Source organism: Callospermophilus lateralis, chromosome 18 (genome assembly GCF_048772815.1).
Source record: "Callospermophilus lateralis isolate mCalLat2 chromosome 18, mCalLat2.hap1, whole genome shotgun sequence".
NCBI lineage: Eukaryota > Metazoa > Chordata > Mammalia > Rodentia > Sciuridae > Callospermophilus > Callospermophilus lateralis.
In genome coordinates, this window is record NC_135322.1 from 2,128,591 (window position 1) to 2,149,163 (window position 20,573).

Genomic DNA, 20,573 nt, shown 5'->3' on the forward strand with positions numbered 1-20,573 from the left:
CATCTTTGTGGCCAGTGACTGCTTCTCCAGGCCCCCCTGGAGGCTCACTGGGGGGACTCCGCCAAGTCTTGGATGAGTAAGAAAAAGGGAGCAGGGTCTCGGCCTGTTACCGAGAGAGTCAGTCACCACCCCACTGTTCTGCACTTTTCAGCAGCCACACCGGCTCAGGGAAAAACAAATAACACAAAAACTCCCTGAAAGCCGTAGGGCATGACTTCCGAGTGACTCACCCAGGTCAAGGTCTTTGGGGACAAACTGGGAGACATCCACCTGACCAGCTGCTGGCTGATCCTACAGACCTGCTGTCCGGTGCTGAGGTGTGGTCATCTTGATCTATGTGCACCTGGTGCCCGGGCACCAGTTCTCCTGACATTTATAGTTTATTTTATAACTTTTAGCTTCTTATGAAGGAAAATTCTAAGTAGCAAAAATAGAAAAGAATGGAGTCACACGAGACCCCCTCCAGCAGCATGCCCTGTCTCCTCCCCCACTTAAATAATCTGCTACAGGATTCATTTGTCTGTTTGTTTGTTTTTACCAGGGATTGAACCCAGGAGCACTTAACCACTGAGCCACATCCTCAGCCCTTTTTAATTGACAAGGTCTTGCCAAGTTGCTTAGGGCCTGGCTCAGTTGCGGAGGCTAGCCTCTAACTTGCCATCCTCCTGCCTCAGCCTCTGGAGCCCTGGGATGATAGGTGTGCACTTGCTGTAGTGTTTTAAAACAGATCTCAAGCGGTGAGTTCTTTTCACCCAGATTTCCACATGTTGTTTGCTTTAACGCAATCTGTGTCTCCCCAGGAAAAGGAGACCAAGTGGCTGTGGCAGAACCGCAACACACGTGAAGCCGGGTCAGCAGCCAGGGCTCTCGGTGGCCGCATTCCCACTGCTTCCCAAGGGCACCACTTCCTGTCCCAGAGCAAAGATGGTCTTCCTCAGCCCACCAGGCCCGCCGGGCTCCCTGGGGCCATGGCCACAGCCAGGTTTCCGGGGCTCCTTCCAGAGCCTCGGGCCACACGGCTGGTCTTATTAATAGCAGGCTGTAGTAGTAGCAGAAACCCGAGCGGAGCCGTCAGGGAGGTGAGTCACACAGGCGGGCCCAGGTCTGGCTGGAGCTGACCCAGTGTAAGGCAATCTGCGACTCGGAACCTCAGTTTCCTACTCCATAAACTGGGAATAAATCCGGGCACTCTGGGGGCTGGGAGGGTCCAGGGCACACCCTTCTAAACAGGGCCAGGGTGAGGCAAAGCTTCAGGACACCAGAGGACCTCTCTCCCCAGTGCATCTCCCAGCCCAGAGAGGAGCTGGTCAGGACCCCGGGTCTGAGGGAGGAGGCTGGGCCTGGACCCCGGGTCTGAGGGAGGAGGCTGGGCTTGGACCCTGGGTCTGAGGGAGGGGGCTGGGCCTGGACCCTGGGTCTGAGGGAGGAGGCTGGGCCTGGACCCCGGGTCTGAGGGAGGAGGCTGGGCCTGGACCCCGGGTCTGAGGGAGGGGGCTGGGCCTGGACCCCGGGTCTGAGGGAGGGGGCTGGGCCTGGACCCCGGGTCTGAGGGAGGAGGCTGGGCCTGGACCCCGGTTCTGAGGGAGGAGGCTGGGCCTGGACCCTGGGTCTGAGGGAGGAGGCTGGGCCTGGACCCTGGGTCTGAGGGAGGAGGCTGGGCCTGGACCCTGGGTCTGAGGGAGGAGGCTGGGCCTGGACCCTGGGTCTGAGGGAGGAGGCTGGGCCCGGACCCCTGGGTCTGAGGGAGGAGGCTGGGCCTGGACCCTGGGTCTGAGGGGGGAGGCTGGGCCTGGACCCCTGGGTCTGAGGGAGGGGGCTGGGCCTGGACCCTGGGTCTGAGGGAGGGGGCTGGGCCTGGACCCTGGGTCTGAGGGAGGAGGCTGGGCCTGGACCCTGGGTCTGAGGGAGGGGGCTGGGCCTGGACCCTGGGTCTGAGGGAGGAGGCTGTGAGTCTGGATCTTGGGTCTGAGGGAGGAGGCCGGGGCCTGGACTCTAGGCATCACGGAGCAGAGCTTTGGTTGGGGTCTCCTGTGATCTGCCACCAGGACTCCCAGCACCTCGTAGAAACTGGAAAGCACTGAGTTCTGGCCTCTTGGCCTCTGGCCCCAGCAAAGGCTGTGAATGGGCCTCTCCCTCCCTTGCCTCTGCCCTCAGGCCTGGCCCTTGGGGGTTCACAATATGTTTTGTCCCCTCTGTCCTGGGACCAGCGCCCGGAGTCCAAGCTGGTCTAAGTTTGGAAGGGGGAGGGAGGGGGCAGCGGGTCAGGGGGGTGAGGGAGGGGTGTGGGGGACGGGATGTCTCTGTCTCTGTGCTGTCACACACACCTCTGCCTAGAGAAAGGGAGGGACATGGGCTGAGAACCTGAACAAAGAGAGGAGGAGAGAGAGGCAGAGCAGGGAGCCGAGGGCAGAGGGGGCGCAGCAGGAGACCTGGTGGCCAACAGGGCAGAGGGTGGACCAAGGCAGAGGGCTGGGGCAGAGGCAGTGAGGGAGGCCACTCCAGAGACCCCGGAGAGTCAGGGGCAGCCAAGGGACCCCGAGAGTGACAGAGAGAGGAGGGGAGAGGGAGGGCGGGACCCGAGGAGTGGAGGCCGGGAGGGAGCGAAGGAAAGCGACTGGACCGCGAGAGGGTGACAGGAAGAGGGAGCCGCCAGGAGACCCCAGGCCCACGGGGGCCGGCGAGGACCCAGGTGCTGGTCTCTCTCTGGGGAGTGCAGACAGGGTGTCCGTCTGCCCAGGTCAGCCATCACCAGGCAGCCCCGAGATGGAGCCCAGGGCCCCTGAGACCCCCGTGGATGGGGACCCAGAGGTGAGATGGGAGAGACAGGAGGTGACAGAGGGACAGAAAATCACAAGAGAGACTGCGACCCCAAGGGAGGGAGAGTCACACAGACCCAAGCAGCCCCAGGCCAAGGACCCAGAGAAAGGGCCTGAGGGACAGCCGGGGTCACACAGGCAGCCGGGCAGAGAGACGGACGTGGGGTCCTGCGGGCCGAGGGCACAGCCCCAGGTGGGGCTGGGGGCTCCTGCTGCCTCCCACAGATGGGGACAGGCAGGGCCTTGAGACAATGACCCCTAACCCACCAGGACACAAAAACAGGTGGCCTGAGTCTGGGTGAGTCATTGTGACTCACTCTCCTCTCTGGGGACAGTGACCCCGGTCCCCTGTCCCCAAGTGCAGTCCTGGGCTGGGCCTCCAGCTCCCTGCTGGGCTGTTCTCCTGGGACCCCAACTCACCCCCCCACCCTGCCTCTCTCTGGCAGGAGGACACGGCTGCAGCCCTCCAGCGGCTGGTGGAGCTGACCGCTACTAGGGTGACCCCAGTGAGAAGCCTGCGTGTCCAGTATCGCCTCATCCGAAAACTGGGCTCCGGCTCCTACGGCCGGGTGCTGCTTGCCCAGCCTCGCCAAGGGGGTGAGTCCAGCCACCGAGGGCAGGCTCCACACTCCCCCATGATTCCAGCCTCGGGAAGCCAGCCTTCAGGTGGGGCTGAGGGGGTCTCAGAAAGTTGAGAGTTCTGTGGTCTTCTGAGAAGGAGGTGGCCCAGCGAGGCCAAGTGGCCAACTCCAGGTCCCACAGCCAGGCAGGAGTGCAGCTTGATTGACAGTCAAGCCACTGCCATGTCCCTCTGTGCCAGAGAAAACAGAGGCCACTCTCAGAGAGGGTGAGGCCGCGAAGCCCCACACAGCACGCCAAGGCGGAGCGGAAGGGTCCTCGGGAGGCCTCTCCCCCACGCTTCACTGTGGAGAAACACGGCAGGAAGTCTGGGGCTCGGAGAGGCTGCGGGTCCTGCCCAGGCCCCACCCCAGGACAGTGCCCTGAGCCCCCCTCGGGCCCTGTCTCCCTGGCAGGCCCTGCGGTGGCTCTCAAGCTCCTCCGTCGGGACTCCGTCCTGAGAGCCACTTTCCTGAGGGAGTTCTGCGTGGGGCGCTGCGTGTCCTCCCACCCCGGCCTGCTGCAGACCCTGGGCGGGCCCCTGCAGACGCCTCGGCTTTTCGCCTTTGCCCAGGAGTACGCTCCCTGCGGGGATCTCAGCAGGATGCTGCAGGAAAAGGTGAGGCAGGCGAGGGGGGCTGTTTGTCCCACTTCCCAGCCCGCCCCCAGCCCCTCCTCTGTCTCCAGTGCTGATCCCAGGTCAGTGCTCAAGCCAGGTCCACCCTGAGTCAAACCACCTCCCCATTTCTAACTCTCCATGCAAGTTCCTTGCCCAACCCCAATGCGGATCCTTCCAGCCACCCCAGCCCTGTGTGGAGGGGCAGGAGCTGGGTGGGGCTGAGGATGCCCTGGGACTGCTGAAGGGGCTGGGACTGGGATTATGTGGGGGTGAGGCAGTCAAGGTAGGGCTGGTTGCAGACTGGCCACGGAGAGAAGGAAGGGTGGGCATGGTGGGGTTGCCCCGGCAGGCAGAGGCGGCTCAAGATGTGTCCATGATGGAGTTGGGTGTGGGTTGTAATAGGGCTTCTAGAATGAGACCAGGTCAGGACTGGATCTGTGGGATCATAGGCCCTCCTGAGTTTGAGGACTAGAGGGCAGGGATATTTCTAGGACTTTGGATTTGAGAGATAAATGGAAGGAAGGTGCGGGGAGAAAGAGACGAAGGATAGGTGTTGGATGTGCACACTCTTGAGGGAAGGATCGGTGGATGGGCGGATGGATGGATGGGTGGAATGGTGGACAGAAGTAACAAGGATGCATATATGGATGAATGGACAGATTGATGGATGGAAGGATGGATGGGTGGGTGGACAGATGGGTGGATGGATGGGTGGGTGGATGGATGGATGGACGGGTGGGTGGACAGATGGGTGGATGGATGCATGGATGGATGCATGGATGGATGCATTGATAGATGGCTGAGTGGCTGGTTGCCTGGCTGGATGATGGATGGATGGAAGGATGGATGGGTGGGTGGACAGATGGATGCATGGATGGATGCAGGGATGGATGCATTGATAGATGGCTGAGTGGCTGGCTGGCTCGATGGATGATGTATGGATGAAAGGGTGGATGGGTGGGTGGATGGATGGATGGATGGGTAGGTGGATGTATGTATGGATAGATGGGTGGGTGGATGGATGGATGGATGGATGGGTGGGTGGACAGATGATGGGTGGATGGGTAGGTGGATGTATGTATGTATGGGTGGGTGGGTGGATGGATGGATGGGTGGGTGGACAGATGGGTGGATGGGTAGGGGGATGTATGTATGTATGGGTGGATGGATGGGTGGATGGATGGATGGGTGGGTGGATGGATGGATGGATGGATGGGTGGGTGGGTAGACAGATGGGTGGATGCTTTGATAGATGGCTGAGTGGCTGGTTGGCTGGCTGGATGATGGATGGATGAATGGATGGATGGATGAAAGGAAGCAAGGATGAATGGGTGGTATTGGATATTAAATAATTGAACTATTGGATCATTGGCTGGATGTGGAATGGACACATTGATCAACACTGTTGGATGGAGGGATGGTTTCATGGATAGGTGGCTGGCTTTGCTGACTTGCCTCTGCCTATCTGGGTGCAAAGATTAACCAATCAATTGAAGCAATCTGGAGGATAAGAATAGGATCTGGGTTGGAGATAGGGTGGAGATTAGCACTGAACTAAGATTAGGGGTAGGTAGGAGTTTGGGGTTCCCCCTGGGGAAGAACTGGGTAGTCAGAGGAGACATAAGAAATCCTCAGAGTGGGTTTGAGTGTTAGGAGGATTTTCAAAGGAAGCTACAGGAAAGGGCCTCTGGTTAGAATTGGGGCTCTAGTGGGGAAAATGTCCGGGGGCTGGTGGACGCCAAGTCCAGATAAGGGTGTGCTGGAAGATGGCAGGACCTTGGGGGATGTTGTGGGGACACTGAGGTAGCTGCTGGTCCCAGGGCTTGGATTCCCCACCCCTTCAGAACAGTCCAGAACCATTTTGAGGTGGAGGAAGAAGGACCCAGGCAGCCTGACGTTCCTCCTCTGCCTGGCCACAGGGCCTCCCGGAGCTGATGGTGAAGCGGGTGGTGGCCCAGCTGGCTGGAGCCCTGGACTTCCTCCACGGCCGGGGGCTGGTGCACGCAGACGTCAAGCCAGACAACGTGCTGGTCTTCGATCCTCTCTGCAGCCGCGTGGCCCTAGGCGACCTGGGTCTGACCCGGCCAGAGGGCAGCCCAACCCCGGCCCCACCAGTGCCCCTACCCACTGCGCCTCCTGAACTGTGCCTCCTGCTGCCACCCGACACCCTGCCCCTGCGGCCCTCTGTGGACTCGTGGGCCCTGGGGGTGCTTCTCTTCTGTGCCGCCACTGCTTGTTTCCCCTGGGATGTGGCACTGGCTCCTGACCCTGAGTTTGAAGCCTTTGCTGGCTGGATGACCACCAGGCCCCAGTCCCCTCGGCCACCAGCGCCTTGGGACCAGTTTGCGCCCCCAGCTCTGACCTTGCTGCAGGGCCTTCTGGACCTGGACCCCGATACCAGGAGCCCCCCACTGGCTGTCCTGGACGTCCTGGGCGATGACTGGGGGTTGGAGGGGGACGCAGAGGGACCCAGAGACTTGGGGAGGCCGTCCTTTGAGGAGGTGGCAGAAGGGGAGGAGGGAGGGTCAAGCCTGGAGGAGAGCACAGACGAGGGGGAGGGAGGAGGCAGAAGCAGGGGGACAGACGGGGAGCTCCCCGACCAGGTGACTGAGGCAGGTGGCCCAACCTGGGCCAAAGGCCCCCCCCTGTCCCCATGGCCACCTGGAAGGCAAGACAGCTGCTCTGGGGAGGACAGAAGAGAAACACATTGCACCTTCCCCTAGTGAAGGCCAGTCCTCACTGCAACGGAGGACCAGGGTCCAGGCCAGCCTCCCCCTCAGACCTGGGGTCCAGGCCAGCCTCCTCCCTCAGACCCAGGGTCCAGGCCAGCCTCCCCCTCAGACCCAGGGATCAGGACCCCAGCCTCCCCCTCAGACCCAGGGTCCAGGCCAGCCTCCCCCTCAGACCTGGGGTCCAGGCCAGCCTCCTCCCTCAGACCCAGGGTCCAGGCCCAGCCTCACCCTCAGACCCAGGGATCAGGACCCCAGCCTCCCCCTCAGACCCAAGGTCCAGGCCAGCCTCCCCCTCAGACCTGGGGTCCAGGCCAGCCTCCTCCCTCAGACCCAGGGTCCAGGCCAGCCTCCCCCTCAGACCCAGGGATCAGGACCCCAGCCTCCCCCTCAGACCCAAGGTCCAGGCCAGCCTCCCCCTCAGACCTGGGGTCCAGGCCAGCCTCCTCCCTCAGACCCAGGGTCCAGGCCAGCCTCCCCCTCAGACCCGGGGTCCAGGCCAGCCTCCTCCCTCAGACCCAGGGTCCAGGCCAGCCTCCCCCTCAGACCCAGGGATCAGGACCCCAGCCTCCCCCTCAGACCCAGGGTCCAGGCCAGCCTCCCCCTCAGACCTGGGGTCCAGGCCAGCCTCCTCCCTCAGACCCAGGGATCAGGACCCCAGCCTCCTCCCTCAGACCCAGGGTCCAGGGTCCAGGCCCATCCTCCTCCCTCAGACCCAGGGTCCAGGGTCCAGGCCCATCCTCCTCCCTCAGACCCGGGGATCTGGACCCCAGCCTCCTCCCTCAGACCCAGGGTCCAGGCCCAGCCTCCTCCCTAGGAATCAGGGGTCCAGGCTCAGCCTCCTCCCTCAGACCCAGGGTCCAGGCCCAGCCCCCTCCCTCAGACCCAGGGATCTGGACCCCAGCCTCCTCCCTCAGGCCCAGGAGTCCCAGCTCTGTCCTCCCACAGGACCCTTCCTTTGTCCTAGGTGTGTCTTCTCCGAGGAAGGTCCTGTCTGCTCTATAGATATGTTTCTGTACTCTGGGGACATGTTGAAAGCTTGTCATGGGTTCTTGTGGGACCACTCCTCTCTGAAGACTATAGGTGTCACCCAGTGTCCATGGTACCAAATCTGAACTGGAGGATCCGACCTGACGTCTCTGGGTTCCCCCTCTCCCCTTCCTCTGGCTCTGAGTGAGGTGGTGGAAGTCGCTCATGGATTCTGGACCTAATCTACTCCCTCTCCCCCTCCCCCTCGCCACCCCTGCCCCCTCCTGCTCCGGGCCCACAGCACCCCCACCCCAGGCTTCTCTGGACTTGGTGACAGAGCCATCTGTGTCTGTCTTTTCTTTGCCTCCCATCTTACACTGTCCAGGGTGGACTTGGTCTTTCGTTTTCAGATCCTTCCGGATTCTCCTCCTATAGAGCACTGAGCACCAAGGCTAGTATTGTCCAGCTGTCTTCCAGAGAGCCATCCATTCCAGGAGCCAGGCTCCCCTTCTCCCCCACAGCGCCTCCCTAGGAGGACAGCTCTGCCTGCAGCACCAGCCAGGCCCATCCTGTCCCCGCAGAGGGTCAGGGGCTGGACACTGCCCCTGCACAGGAACTCACGCTCTCTGGATGCAAAAGTGAGTCCACTGAACAGGACCCTGGGACAGGAAAAGGCCCCTGGTGGCAGCCCTGGTGAAAAGATCCTGTGGAGCTCTAAGGGACGTTGGGAGAGCTGGCTGGGTGACGGGCACACAGGCACTGCAGATTCTGCCACTGTTCCATGAATCTAGAACTACAGCAAAATAAAATGCTCATTAAAAAAATTAAGCAGGGCTGGGCCGCGGCTCCGTGGTAGAGCGCTCTCCTAGCAGGTGCCTTGGAGGCCCTGGGTTCCATCCTCGGCACCACAGGAAAATAACTCAATAAAATAAAGGCACTGCGTCCATCTACAACTAATCACTAAACTTAAAAAAATAAAGTAACTCCCATCATCCCCAAGAGAAGGGAGCAGCTGTCCCAGAGGCCAGAGGGACCCGCCCTCCCAGTGGCTCTGCCACCTGCTCCCCCCGGGCGCTGAGGTCATGTCTCACTGCATCGCTCTGGAATCCTGTTGTCTCATCCCTTCCCCAAGCGGGACCCCGACCCAGGACACGTCCTCAGAACACTTGTGTCTGGCCTGTCAATAGAGGACGGAAGGTCACAGCTGGGGGTGGTGTGTCACGCGGGGTCAGATTTAAAAGATTTCATCCTCAAAGAATGATTGGATCCCTGGGCTGAGGAGCTGAGGCTGGGGTCGGTTCTGCAGCATCTGAGGGGGGAGGCTGGGCCTGGACCCCGGGTCTGAGGGGGGAGGCTGGGCCTGGACCCCGGGTCTGAGGGAGGAGGCTGGGCCTGGACCCCGGGTCTGAGGGAGGAGGCTGGGCCTGGACCCCGGGTCTGAGGGGGGAGGCTGGGGCTGGACCCCGGGTCTGAGGGAGGAGGCTGGGCCTGGACCCCCGGGTCTGAGGGAGGAGGCTGGGCCTGGACCCCGGGTCTGAGGGAGGAGGCTGGGCCTGGACCCCCGGGTCTGAGGGGGGAGGCTGGGGCTGGACCCCGGGTCTGAGGGAGGAGGCTGGGCCTGGACCCCCGGGTCTGAGGGGGGAGGCTGGGGCTGGACCCTGGGTCTGAGGGAGGAGGCTGGGGCTGGACCCTGGGTCTGAGGGAGGAGGCTGGACCTGGACCCCCGGGTCTGAGGGGGGAGGCTGGGGCTGGACCCTGGGTCTGAGGGAGGAGGCTGGGCCTGGACCCTGGGTCTGAGGGAGGAGGCTGGACCTGGACCCCCGGGTCTGAGGGAGGAGGCTGGGCCTGGACCCCGGGTCTGAGGGGGGAGGCTGGGGCTGGACCCTGGGTCTGAGGGAGGAGGCTGGGCTGGACCCCCGGGTCTGAGGGGGAGGCTGGAGCTGGACCCTGGGTCTGAGGGAGGAGGCTGGGCCCGGACCCCTGGGTCTGAGGGAGGAGGCCTGGGCTTGGACCCCTGGGTCTGAGGGAGGAGGCTGGGCCTGGACCCCGGGTTCTGAGGGAGGAGGCTGGCCTGGACCCTGGGTCTGAGGGAGGAGGCTGGGGCTGGACCCTGGGTCTGAGGGAGGAGGCTGGGCTGGACCCTGGGTCTGAGGGAGGAGGCTGGGCCTGGACTCTTGAGTTTAGGGAGGTAGAAGGGGCCTGGAAACTTGGGACAGAGGAACCCACTGAGACCCATGGTCTGACTTTTGTCTGACCACAGCCAGTTCTGGGATTCAACGCACGATGTCGCCCTGGCCCAATGGGTGCAGAAGGGGCGGGGCTGGGGGTGGGGCCTTGCGACCCCCAAGTTGGGGGCGGATCCTGCTCCCTGTGCAGGCTGCTGCTGGCATGGGCTCTGAGTGCTGGGCACTCACCACTGCAGGCGACAGAAGGGTCTGGCAAACCTCGGAGAAGGTGAGGTCCATGGGGCTCTGAGCCCAGGTCAGGGGGAGGCAAGGTTAAATGGCCTAGGGGGGCAGCACATGAACAGGAAGGGAGTCTGTGGCCAACGTCCTGTGGCCCTCAGCAGCGCACATGCTACACCTTGAGGCTGCAGAGGGGATGAGAGCTGGAGGCTAGATTTGAGGGTCACTATTTGTGTGACTTGTATAAGGTCCCAGAAGAGGAGTGGGCTGGGCCTGGACCCTGGACCCTGGACTCTGGGTCTGAGGGAGGAGATTGGGCCTGGACCCCTGGGTCTGAGGGAGGAGCTGGGCCTGGCCCTGGACCCTGGACCCTGGACCCCCGGGTCTGAGGGAGGAGGCTGGGCCTGGACCCTGGGTCTGAGGGAGGAGGCTGGGCCTGGCCCCTGGACCCTGGACCCTGGACCCTGGGTCTGAGGGGGGGAGGCTGGGCCTAGACCCTGGGGTCTGAGGGAGGAGGCTGGGCCTGGACCCCCGGGTCTGAGGGAGGAGGCTGGGCCTGGACCCTGGGTCTGAGGGAGGAGGCTGGGCTGGACCCTGGGTCTGAGGGAGGAGGCTGGGCCTGGACCCCGGGTCTGAGGGAGGAGGCTGGGCCTGGACCCTGGGTCTGAGGGAGGAGGCTGGGCTGGACCCTGGGTCTGAGGGAAGAGGCTGGGCTGGACCCTGGGTCTGAGGGAGGAGGCTGGCCCTGGACCCTGGGTCTGAGGGAAGAGGCTGGGCCTGGACCCTGGGTCTGAGGGAGGAGGCTGGGCCTGGACCCTGGACCCTGGACCCTGGGTCTGAGGGAGGAGGCTGGGCCTGGACCCTGGGTCTGAGGGAGGAGGCTGGACCTGGACCCTGGGTCTGAGGGAGGAGGCTGGGCCTGGACCCTGGGTCTGAGGGAGGAGGCTGGGGCTGGACCCTGGGTCTGAGGGAGGAGGCTGGCCTGGACCCTGGGTCGGGGGAGGAGGCTGGGCCTGGACCCCCGGGTCTGAGGGAGGAGGCTGGGGCTGGACCTCTGGTCTGAGGGAGGAGGCTGGGCCCACCATGGGTCTGAGGAGCGAGGTGGGCTGTAGGAGCTGCTCTGCAGCTTGTGCAGGGCAAGGGGATCCACTGTCCTGCAGGCTGGGCTCCCAGGCCCTCCTTGAGCCCCACCCATTCTGCCCCTGGGGCTCAAACCACCTGTTTGCTCTTAGGAGGCTGAGGCTGCTCATCCACCCCCAGGGCCCAAGTCTGTTTGCTTTGGAAACTAGGTGGGGGCATCTCAAGTTATCTGGTTCATCTTTCACCCTCAGGCATAGGGTGGCGGGAGGGTGTGGGGGCAGGGGACATTGGTGACCTCTCACTTGACCTCACCTTGCAGCAGCAACTCCTCTCTGCAGTCCTTTCATAAGGATGGACACTGTCCACACTGGGAAGTGACAGTAACCCTCCAGTCAAGACCCCTAGGGTCCAGCCCCAGCCTCCTCCCTCAGACCCAGGGTCCAGCCCCAGCCTCCTCCCTCAGACCCAGGGTCCAGGCCCAGCCTCCTCCCTCAGACCCAGGGTCCAGGCCCAGCCTCCTCCCTCAGACCCAGGGTCCAGGCCCAGCCTCCTCCCTCAGACCCAGGGTCCAGCCCCAGCCTCCTCCCTCAGACCCAGGGTCCAGGCCCAGCCTCCTCCCTCAGACCCAGGGGTCCAGGCCCAGCCTCCTCCCTCAGACCCAGGGGTCCAGCCCCAGCCCCCTCCCTCAGACCCGGGGTCCAGGCCCAGCCTCCTCCCTCAGACCCGGGTGTTTGGGCCCAACCTCTCCATTGGCCCTCATGGTGGCTGCGGCTTGGTCTCTCTCTGTGTCTTGTTGCAGAAATGCCAGGCAAGCAGCCTGTAGAAGGGCCAGTGGAGGCTGGGGCTGCAGACGATGGCACTGAGGAAGGACTTGGGGGCCTCACCCCAGAGGAACTCCAGCAGGGCCAGGAGGCCGCCCTGGCCCTGGAGGACATGATGACACTGAGCGCCCAGACCCTGGTCCATGCTGAGGTGGACCAGCTCTACCAGGAGGTGCGTCCCCTGGGCCAGGGCCGTTTTGGTCGCGTCTTACTGGTCACTCATCGACAGAAAGGTATGGGGATGGGTCAAGATCATGGGGACGGGCTGGGGAGCCACCTAGGCTGTGGAGTTGGGTGACCGTCCAATGTGGGCATCCCAGGAGCTCCTCTGGGAAGAGGAATGTGTGGTCCCCTCTGACCTCGAGCAACGCCCGCCTCCTGGCCCCAGTGGATGCCCAGAACCCTGAGCGGTCCTGCGCCCGTGCATGCGATGCTCTTTCCTGTGCAGGCAGACTGTGGTCCGGTGGTTTATCATGTCGGCACTGTAGTCGGGGCATTCTCTGACTGTCGGCATCACACTCGTCAATAAATAGTGTTACTCCGAACACAGCGGCAGCCATGTTAGTCTATTTGATGCCCGAGATGGCCACCAAGTGTCGGAGGGATGGGGGAGTACGCGGTGTGCACCTGAGGATGATGTGCCGTGGGGACTCAGTGCACGATCTAAAACCCTTGAAGTTTCATTTATTTGTTTTGTGGTCCTGGGGGGGCTCCAGGGCCTGTAAGCGCAGCACTGGGCCATCCCCCACACCCTCGATTTGTTGACCTCTGGGTCATCCACTTGGTATATTTAGAATAAAGTTGAATCTTTGGGAAGGGAACTGCAGTTGAGAGGGACCACCGTATAGCCACTGCTCTTGTCGCTGGGGACACTGGTGACTAGGACAGTCCCCACCATCGTGAGTTGCTCACAGGCTGGCGTAGAGAAGACTGGGATGCTGGAGAGCCCAGGCACTTAGTGCAGCCACCACACACTGGGGACAGGGACCACGTGTCCCCTGCCCTGTGCTCTCCTGCCAAGCATACAGAGCCTCTGCCCCTCCCACAAAACAGGGGCCCTGGGCTGAGCCTCAGAGTCCATCTGAGTTCAGGGTACACCTCTGGAGCCTGCCTGGGGCTCAGGCCCGAGCTGGGGGACCTGAGGTCTCTGAGATGCATCTGAACCTGTCCCTGCTTCAGGAAACTCCCAGTGTGCCCGGGAGCAGCTGAGTGGGCAGGACCGTGTGACGGCACAGTGCGTGTGCTGGGGACTCTGCTGCAAAGCTCTCTGACCATGGAGGGTTATTTGCCAGGACTGGTGTCTTTCTTTGGCTTGCAGACGGGCTCTCCCGTGTCCTCACAGGTCTCACCTCTGTGCGCGTGTCTTCACTCTCCACCGTTACACGACACCGGTCATGTTGGGTCTGGACTCACCCTGATGACCACCAGATACAGGCACATTGTGCAAAGGCTGGAATGGGCAGGTGACTCGTCCAGCCCGTAAGAGGGAGGCAGACAGAGGCAGCCACCCCTGGGTGCTTTTAAAAGCATGAACTACAGGGGAATAGACGCTGCGCCCGGGGCTGCCCACTGGGTTTCACTGAAGGCAGGCCTTGAGACCCCTGACTCCCGGCTGAGCCAGGTGACCCTGCAAGTGTGGGGACGGAGCTCAGGTAGGCAGAGGCCATCGGCACAGTGGGTGGCGTGTGCTGCTGACCCGAATCCCCAGGACCAGCTGGGGTGTGCCTGGGGAGTGGTGGTGCTCATCCCAGGAGGTGACCACCCATCACACAGCCCACAGCCAGCAAGATGGGGACCGGCAGCAGGGCCAGAACAGCAAAGAGGCCAGAACTTTCTGCCCTTGGGGAACGCAGGCACTGGAAGTGTCCATGCAGGACAGGATCCATGAGTCCTTAACTGGTTCTCTACCGGTGGTGGTCACCTTTTCCCCGCTGCCCCCCACTGGCCTGATAGCCTCACATATGCATGAGTGCCACAGGGAGCCGATGCGGGCCCCCGAGACTCTGGGCCAGTGTCCATCTGCTCTAGGACAGAGAGGGCAGTGTGGACACTCGGCCAGTGCTGTCATTTCTGCTGGCATCTGTAGCCATGTGGTTAGGGGGTGCTTGATATGGAGAGAGGAATGGGGGCAAGGACAGGCGGGAAAGAATCCAGGCTGTGGCCAGCAATGATGACTGCAGGGCAGGACAGCTTGCCTGAGTGACCTCAGCCTCCTGCTGCCCCCACACCCACCCCTGTTGTCCTCAGGCACGCCCTTGGCACTGAAGCAGCTCCCGAAGCCCTCTACATCCCTCCGTGGCTTCCTGTATGAGTTCTGTGTGGGCCTGTCCCTGGGCGCCCACCCAGCCATTGTGGCTGCCTATGGCATCGGCATCGAGTCAGCCCACTCCTACAGCTTCCTGACGGAGCCCGTTCTGCACGGGGACCTCATCACCTTCATCCAGCCCAAGGTGGGTAGGCGGCCCTGAGCCTGCCTTCAAGGGCCCACTAGGCCTCACAGGAGTACCCTGGATCCCAGAAATCACATTCCCTGCCCAGAGCCTCACTGGACCTTACCCGGCCCCCGGCACCCCTCCACATGCCCACAGGATTTCTGGGTTGTTAGGCCTCTGTGTCTTCACAGAACCTGCACTCCACAGTCCTCACAAGGTTGCCCTTGGCCCACTGTGGCTGGCAGGCTTCCCAGCTGCCACTTAGACCCATCTAGGATAAGTGCCCCCAGTGGGACACAGGAAGCCACATAGGCCTCAGAAGTTCAGCCAAGACTCAGAGCGTCACAGGCCTCTCCAGCTCACACCAGGCCTCACCAGGCCTCACCAGCTCACATTAAGCCTCTCCAGCTCACACTAGGCCTCTCCAGCTCACACTAGGCCTCATCTGCTCACTCTAGGCCTCGTGAGCTCACACTAGACCTCTCCAGCTCACACCAGGCCTCACCAGTTCACACCAGGCCTCTCCAGCTCACACCAGGCCTCACCAGTTCATACCAGGCCTCTCCAGATCACACCAGGCCTCACCAGTTCACACCAGGCCTCTCCAGCTCACACCAGGCCTCACCAGTTCATACCAGGCCTCTCTAGCTCACACTAGGCCTCACCAGGCCTCTCCAGCTCACACCAGGCCTCACCAGGCCTCTGCAGCTCACACCAGGCCTCGTCACACCAGGCCTCATGCTCACAGGGCCCACCTGGCCATCCCACCTGCAGCCCTTGCTGGCTCCTTAGTGCTGCCTGGGCCTGCTCCGTGCTGCAGAGAAGCCTCAGGTCTCCATCCCCTCAGCGGCTCCAGCGGGCAGTGGACCCATCATCTTTTCCCTGCAGGTGGGCCTCCCTCAGCCCGAGGCCCAGCGTTGTGCGGCCCAGCTGGCCTCGGCCCTGGAGCACATCCACTCCCGCGGCCTGGTGTATCGGGACCTCAAGCCAGAGAACGTGCTGGTGTGCGACCCAGCCTGCCGTCGCGTCAAGCTGGCTGACTTTGGCCACACACGGCCCCGCGGGACCCTGCTCCGCCTAGCCGGGCCACCCATCCCCTACACAGCCCCCGAGCTCTGCGCCCCGCCGCCTCTCCCCGAGGGCCTGCCCATCCAGCCTGCCCTGGACGCTTGGGCTCTGGGGGTCCTGGTCTTCTGCCTCCTCACTGGCTACTTCCCCTGGGACCAGCCCCTGGTGGAGGCCGACCCCTTCTACGAGGACTTTCTCATCTGGCAGGCCTCAGGCCAGCCCCAGGACCGACCGCAGCCCTGGTTCGGCCTGGCGCCTGCGGCAGATGCACTCCTGTGGGGGCTGCTGGACCCTCACCCCCGAAGGAGGAGCCTGGTGGGCTCCATCAAGGGCTACCTGGGGCGACCGTGGAAACAGCCAGAGAGGGAGGCTGAGGAGCTGGGAAAGGGGGCAGAGGATGGGCAGTGAGCAGGGCTCGGAGGGCAGCGCCCACTTCCAGGGGTGCTTGGCTGTGCCAAGCGGCTTTGGTGTCTGCCCATTTTGCCCCTCTCCTGTGCCCCCTTGCTGCTCTGTGCAGTCCCCGCCCCTCCCTGTCCCCACGTGTCCTTCCTCCTCTGCACCTTCCCTGGATGCTCTGGGAGGTGCCGCCTCCTCTCCAGGCCTTCCCTCGCCCCAGCATATGGCCGCCGCCCTCCCCTGCGGCCCCCTCCCCCCACTTTGTGTTCCTTTACTTTTCCTGTGACCCGTGTCCTCTTTAATCCAGATGTTTTACTTACCATGGCTACTGAATGAGATCCCAAAGGGAGCCGTCTTGCCCTCTTGCTCCTGAAGGACCACGTGCTCAGAGCCACGCCTGGCCGGGCCCTGCCTCCCTTCCAAGTGCCTCACACTGCCCCTGGCCTGCCCTCTCCTGCAGGGCTTCCCTTCCACCCCGTCCCTCGGCCCTTTCCTCCATGTTGCTGGGGAGTCGCTCTCGTGTTCTGCCTCTCTTGCCCCAGCTGCTCTCTGCAAATAAAGTCCACCTGGTGTTCAGGTCCCCTGACACTGTGGGTCTGTGAGCTCAGGAGGGTAATTGTGTGCGCGCGCGCACACACACACACACACACCCCAGCAGGTGCTGTGGAGAGGGAGAGGTGGAGTGCCTGGGGACGAGACCCCAGCCCAGCTGGCCCTGCGGTGGACGGTAGAGCACAGGGTGAGCTGCTGGTTTCTCAGGTGGTCCCGGACAGGCACACTCAAAGGTGGACATCACGTGGTGCGTTCGCACACACACACAGCACATTTAGCCCGCCTCATTCCGCAGCTCCCTCCTCTCCCACCCCTCCCGCCTGCCCTCAGCTCTCTTCCCACTCCACTGCTCTCCCCTCTGTCGGACACCCCTCTCCCTAGCTTGGCTCTAGTGTCCACACAGAAGGGAAAACAGTCGCCGGCCTTTCGGCGACTTAGCAGATGTCCTCCAGTTCTGTCCACCTACCAGCAATGCCGTGACCTCATCCATCTTGATGACTGAGTAAAACTCCTCTGTGGGCATGGACCACATTCTCTGGATCCATCATCTGCTGACGGGCACCCGGGCTGGCTCTGCACCGTGCCTACTGTGGATCACACTGTGAAACACTGATGGGACTGTGCCCTGCCATGTGCTGGTTTTGGATCCTTTGGAAAAACACCAAGGTGCGGGGTAGCTGGGTCCTAAGGCGTTTCCAGTCCTCGCGTTCTGAGGAGCCCAGAGTGCTTTCCGGAGGGTTGTACCCATTTTCACTCCCACCAACAAAGTTTGACTATGCCTTTTCCCATGAGCTGCTTATTTCTAAGAATCCTTTCCCTTTACAAATCAAAGTTTGTGTCAGAGTGTTGAAATGAAGAACACGGTCCTCAGAGATTCTCTCCTGAAGGTGTGCACACACAGTGTGAGAGTGAGAGTGGAAGTGTGAGTACGCCTTGCACACGTGGGCGAGAGCTTGGTGCATGCTCTGTGTCTGAGCATGGGCTATGTGTGTGTCGAGGAGGAGGAGAGCACGGGTTTGCAGCTCTGCGTGTGTGGACATCGGATCTGTCTGAGACCTTGAACCATGTGTGTGTGCGCGCATGAGTGTGCTCGTGTGCATAGCTGGGTAGGAAAGGTCAGGCAGGCGCCATGGCCAGCTGCCACCTGGCCCCTCTCTCCTGGCGTCTGCCCCGCCACCCCGTCCCCTTCCTGGCAGCTGCCTTGTTTGCAAACACTCTCTCTTCCTCTCCGTGCCCTGCTTGGCCGTGGGCCCAGAGGAAGGCAAGGCTACAACTCAGGCTGGATCGCATGTCACCAGCTCCCGGCCCCTGCACACCCCCAGTGTCCCTGCTGTGGCCCCGAGGTGTTGCCTGGTGGGGGTGGCAGAGCATGCATGCCCACGTGAAATGGTTCCAAGACCTTTTGAATCCAAGTTCAAGCCAGAGAAGAGGGGACTGGAGCCCCTGGCCTGACGATTGGGAGCTTCACGATGTGGAGGGTCGCGTTGAGACCTCGTGCCACCTCATGTGGGTCTGAAATAGCCCACGCACTCAGGCCAAGAATGTGTCCCCTAAAGCTGGAAGTGGCCGGGTGACAGGAGTAGAGGGGCAGGGGCAGAGTGGGCCTGTGCCTGCCTGTGCTAATTGGAGGTGGCAGCTGAGGATTAACTGGAGGGTGATAATGACAGCATGGACCTGTGCAGCAGAGGAGGACAGATGCCCAGAGGGCCCAGCCAGGGGCCACACTGATTAAGTCACGCCCAGTGCTAACGGGAATGCTTAACACCACCTCAGCAGCGGGGGTGGCCTGTCGCTGACTTGTCCCCTGACCAAGCCAAAGGGTCCCTTGGACACACCCTTCCTCATGGGTGGGCCCACAGTACCCTGAGCCGCCAGGCACTGCCAGAGCTCAGGTGGCCCCTGGGCTCTATGCTGTTAACTGCCCTGGTCCACCAAGGAGCACAGGGTGGCCCACATGGGCCTGGGCTGAGTGTGTGTGCGACCACGCTCCCTGCGGACAGTGGAGTGTGTGAGAGTGAGGGACTGAGCATGGCCGTGTGTGTGAGGTGTCACCCGCCCTGGGAGAACAGGCTGGGGCACTGTGGTGACAGCCAAGGAGCGGGGCTGCACCACCTCCAGGCCCACTGGAGTGGCCGCCTCAGGCGAGGACACTGCTGCTCACAGGGTGGAGAAGGGTCTGGCAATGCCACAGCACCGGGAGGAGGCCACAGCTCCACGCCCGGCACCCTCTGGAAATGCACGGGCGCCCCGGGGCGCGGCACACCAGCCCGTGTCTGCTCAAGACGACGGCCTGGCACATTTAGAGTGGCATAATTTATGGCGTGTCAACTGCATCTTAGCAAGGCTGTCCAGAAAGAGACCAAGGGCAAGCCTGAGGACAGCGGCAGCGCGGCAGCCCACCCTGCTGCCGGGCTCCGCAGGTCCCCTCCCTCAGCAAACCTCAGGCCTCCCCCAGTGCTCTCCGTCAGGTCACACACAGGAGTCTCGGGGTGCCAGAGTGCGACTCCTATCCCTGGTCACAGGGCGGGGCTGGGTCACTGCTGTGGTCCCCCTGGCAAGAGCCAGGGAGAAAGGGGCCTCAGCCGCACTCAGACCCACTCTGACCCACAGCGCCCCTGATGTGTGACGGGTGGTCCCCGAAGACTGTAAGCAGGGCTAGCTATAAACTCGTGGGTGACATACAAGATGCAAATCTGGGCCTCTTATACCAAAATCACTGTGAGAGCGTCCCTTCCTCCTTCCCTGGCCCTCCCTGGCCCTCCCCACCCCCACCCTCCAAACCATTAGGGAAACTGGGCTTCACGGGACAGCTCGGAGCTGTCCCCACACCCGATCCATCGTCTCACCAGACTCTTCACATACAAAAGGCAAAACCAACAATCACGAGACACGGGCTGGGGCACAGCTCAGCTGGTGGAGAGCCGGCCTCCCGCGCACAAGGCCTGGATTCCATGCAGCCCCACCAATCCCAGGGCTGCAGGGAGGGGGTTTGCCTAAGATGCAGGAGGCAGCTGGGACTGGCACACAGAAACCCAGGTGACCCCAGAGGCCTTCCTGAGTGGACAGGGTTCCAACAGGAAGGGCTACAAAGGGCGGCTGGGCTAGGGTAGGGCCTGGGCATCTGCTCCCGACCAGCCCCAGTGAGGTGGGCGCCACACGGTGGGGTGTGATTTCAGCGGGCTCCCTGCCAGCCGTCAGGCTATGGGGAATGGCAGATGTGGGTCCTCCTTGGTGTCCTCCTGTGGAGGACCTCCGTTGCGGCTCCATCTGAGACACGTGGTGCCTGTGGGTGACACAGGACAGGGACCCTCTGCACCGGTGGCCTTGCAGGGCTTCTGCAGCCACTGCCAGGCCTGCTGGATGCCAGCCGGCAGAGGACTGAGCTCAGCTGTCCTGTGGGAGTGTCCCGAGTCAGGGCCAGCAGTGGGTGGAGGCCGGCCACCCATGCTGGCTTCGAGCCCCAGGGCCAGATGTTTGGGCTTAGCTGCCCAGCCAAGCAGGGATAGGGTGACGAGTAATTAAGCACCCGCTTACTCGGGGCTGGCAGAGGTGGCGGGGTGGAGGGGCCTGGGGCCAGGCTTACAGAAGGACCAGGAGGTGAACCCCAAGCTGGCCAACTGCTACTTTGGGGGGATGACCCAGAGCCAGGGTCCCACCCGCTCCCACCTGGAGATGGAAAGGCGACTTTTCTTTGCCAGTTGGGGTCCTGCTCTGCGATGCCCTGAATGCCCAGGGCAGGAGGGGGAAGGCCGCAGGAGCGCTCCCTGTGTCCTCCCTAAGGGCACTGGTCAGCAGTTATTTAAGTCTTGGGCTGCATGAGATCTGGGGACCAGAGATTCCCTGAATGCTCCTCTGCCTGTTGGCGGGAGCAAACAGTCCATCCATCAGGACCCCCAGGCATTACCCCACCCCCAGCAAGTAACTGGACCCTGCTGGCCTTTACAGGACTGTGGGGGCGCCAGCCTCATCACCTTCTGTGACCTCCAAGCCAGGCTCTGGTCTGGGGAGAGGAGGAGGAGGGAATGGTTTCCTGCCGAAGGGCGCAGGGGCCACAGTGGGAGTGTGGGG

At 62.5% G+C, this 20,573-nt stretch overlaps 2 protein-coding genes across 2 annotated transcripts; both read left to right on the top strand.

Moving 5' to 3' along the window:
* The first annotated feature begins 2,738 nt into the window (after window positions 1-2,738).
* On the top strand, window positions 2,739-6,776 carry Sbk3 (SH3 domain binding kinase family member 3). The gene is made up of 4 exons (XM_076839224.2): window positions 2,739-2,808; window positions 3,263-3,413; window positions 3,851-4,053; window positions 5,973-6,776. The coding sequence occupies exons 1-4, from the start codon at window positions 2,764-2,766 to the stop codon at window positions 6,774-6,776; spliced, it is 1,203 nt and encodes a 400-aa protein (XP_076695339.2). The 5' UTR covers window positions 2,739-2,763.
* Window positions 6,777-10,126: 3,350 nt separating this feature from the next.
* Sbk2 (SH3 domain binding kinase family member 2) lies at window positions 10,127-16,510 on the top strand. Its single transcript, XM_076838878.2, has 4 exons — window positions 10,127-10,205; window positions 12,036-12,290; window positions 14,305-14,507; window positions 15,378-16,510. Exons 2-4 carry the CDS (start codon window positions 12,038-12,040, stop codon window positions 15,963-15,965), a joined length of 1,044 nt encoding a protein of 347 aa, XP_076694993.2. The 5' UTR covers window positions 10,127-10,205; window positions 12,036-12,037; the 3' UTR covers window positions 15,966-16,510.
* The last annotated feature ends 4,063 nt before the right edge of the window (window positions 16,511-20,573 follow it).

Coding starts and splice junctions, on each gene's coding strand:
- Sbk2 (XM_076838878.2), top strand. CDS start 12,038: ATGCCAGGCAAGCAGCCTGTAGAAGGGCCAGTGGAGGCTGGGGCTGCA. Junction 12,291..14,304: donor GGTCACTCATCGACAGAAAG/GTATGGGGATGG, acceptor TGTTGTCCTCAG/GCACGCCCTTGGCACTGAAG. Junction 14,508..15,377: donor TCACCTTCATCCAGCCCAAG/GTGGGTAGGCGG, acceptor TTTTCCCTGCAG/GTGGGCCTCCCTCAGCCCGA.
- Sbk3 (XM_076839224.2), top strand. CDS start 2,764: ATGGAGCCCAGGGCCCCTGAGACCCCCGTGGATGGGGACCCAGAG. Junction 2,809..3,262: donor CCGTGGATGGGGACCCAGAG/GTGAGATGGGAG, acceptor TCTCTCTGGCAG/GAGGACACGGCTGCAGCCCT. Junction 4,054..5,972: donor GCAGGATGCTGCAGGAAAAG/GTGAGGCAGGCG, acceptor GCCTGGCCACAG/GGCCTCCCGGAGCTGATGGT.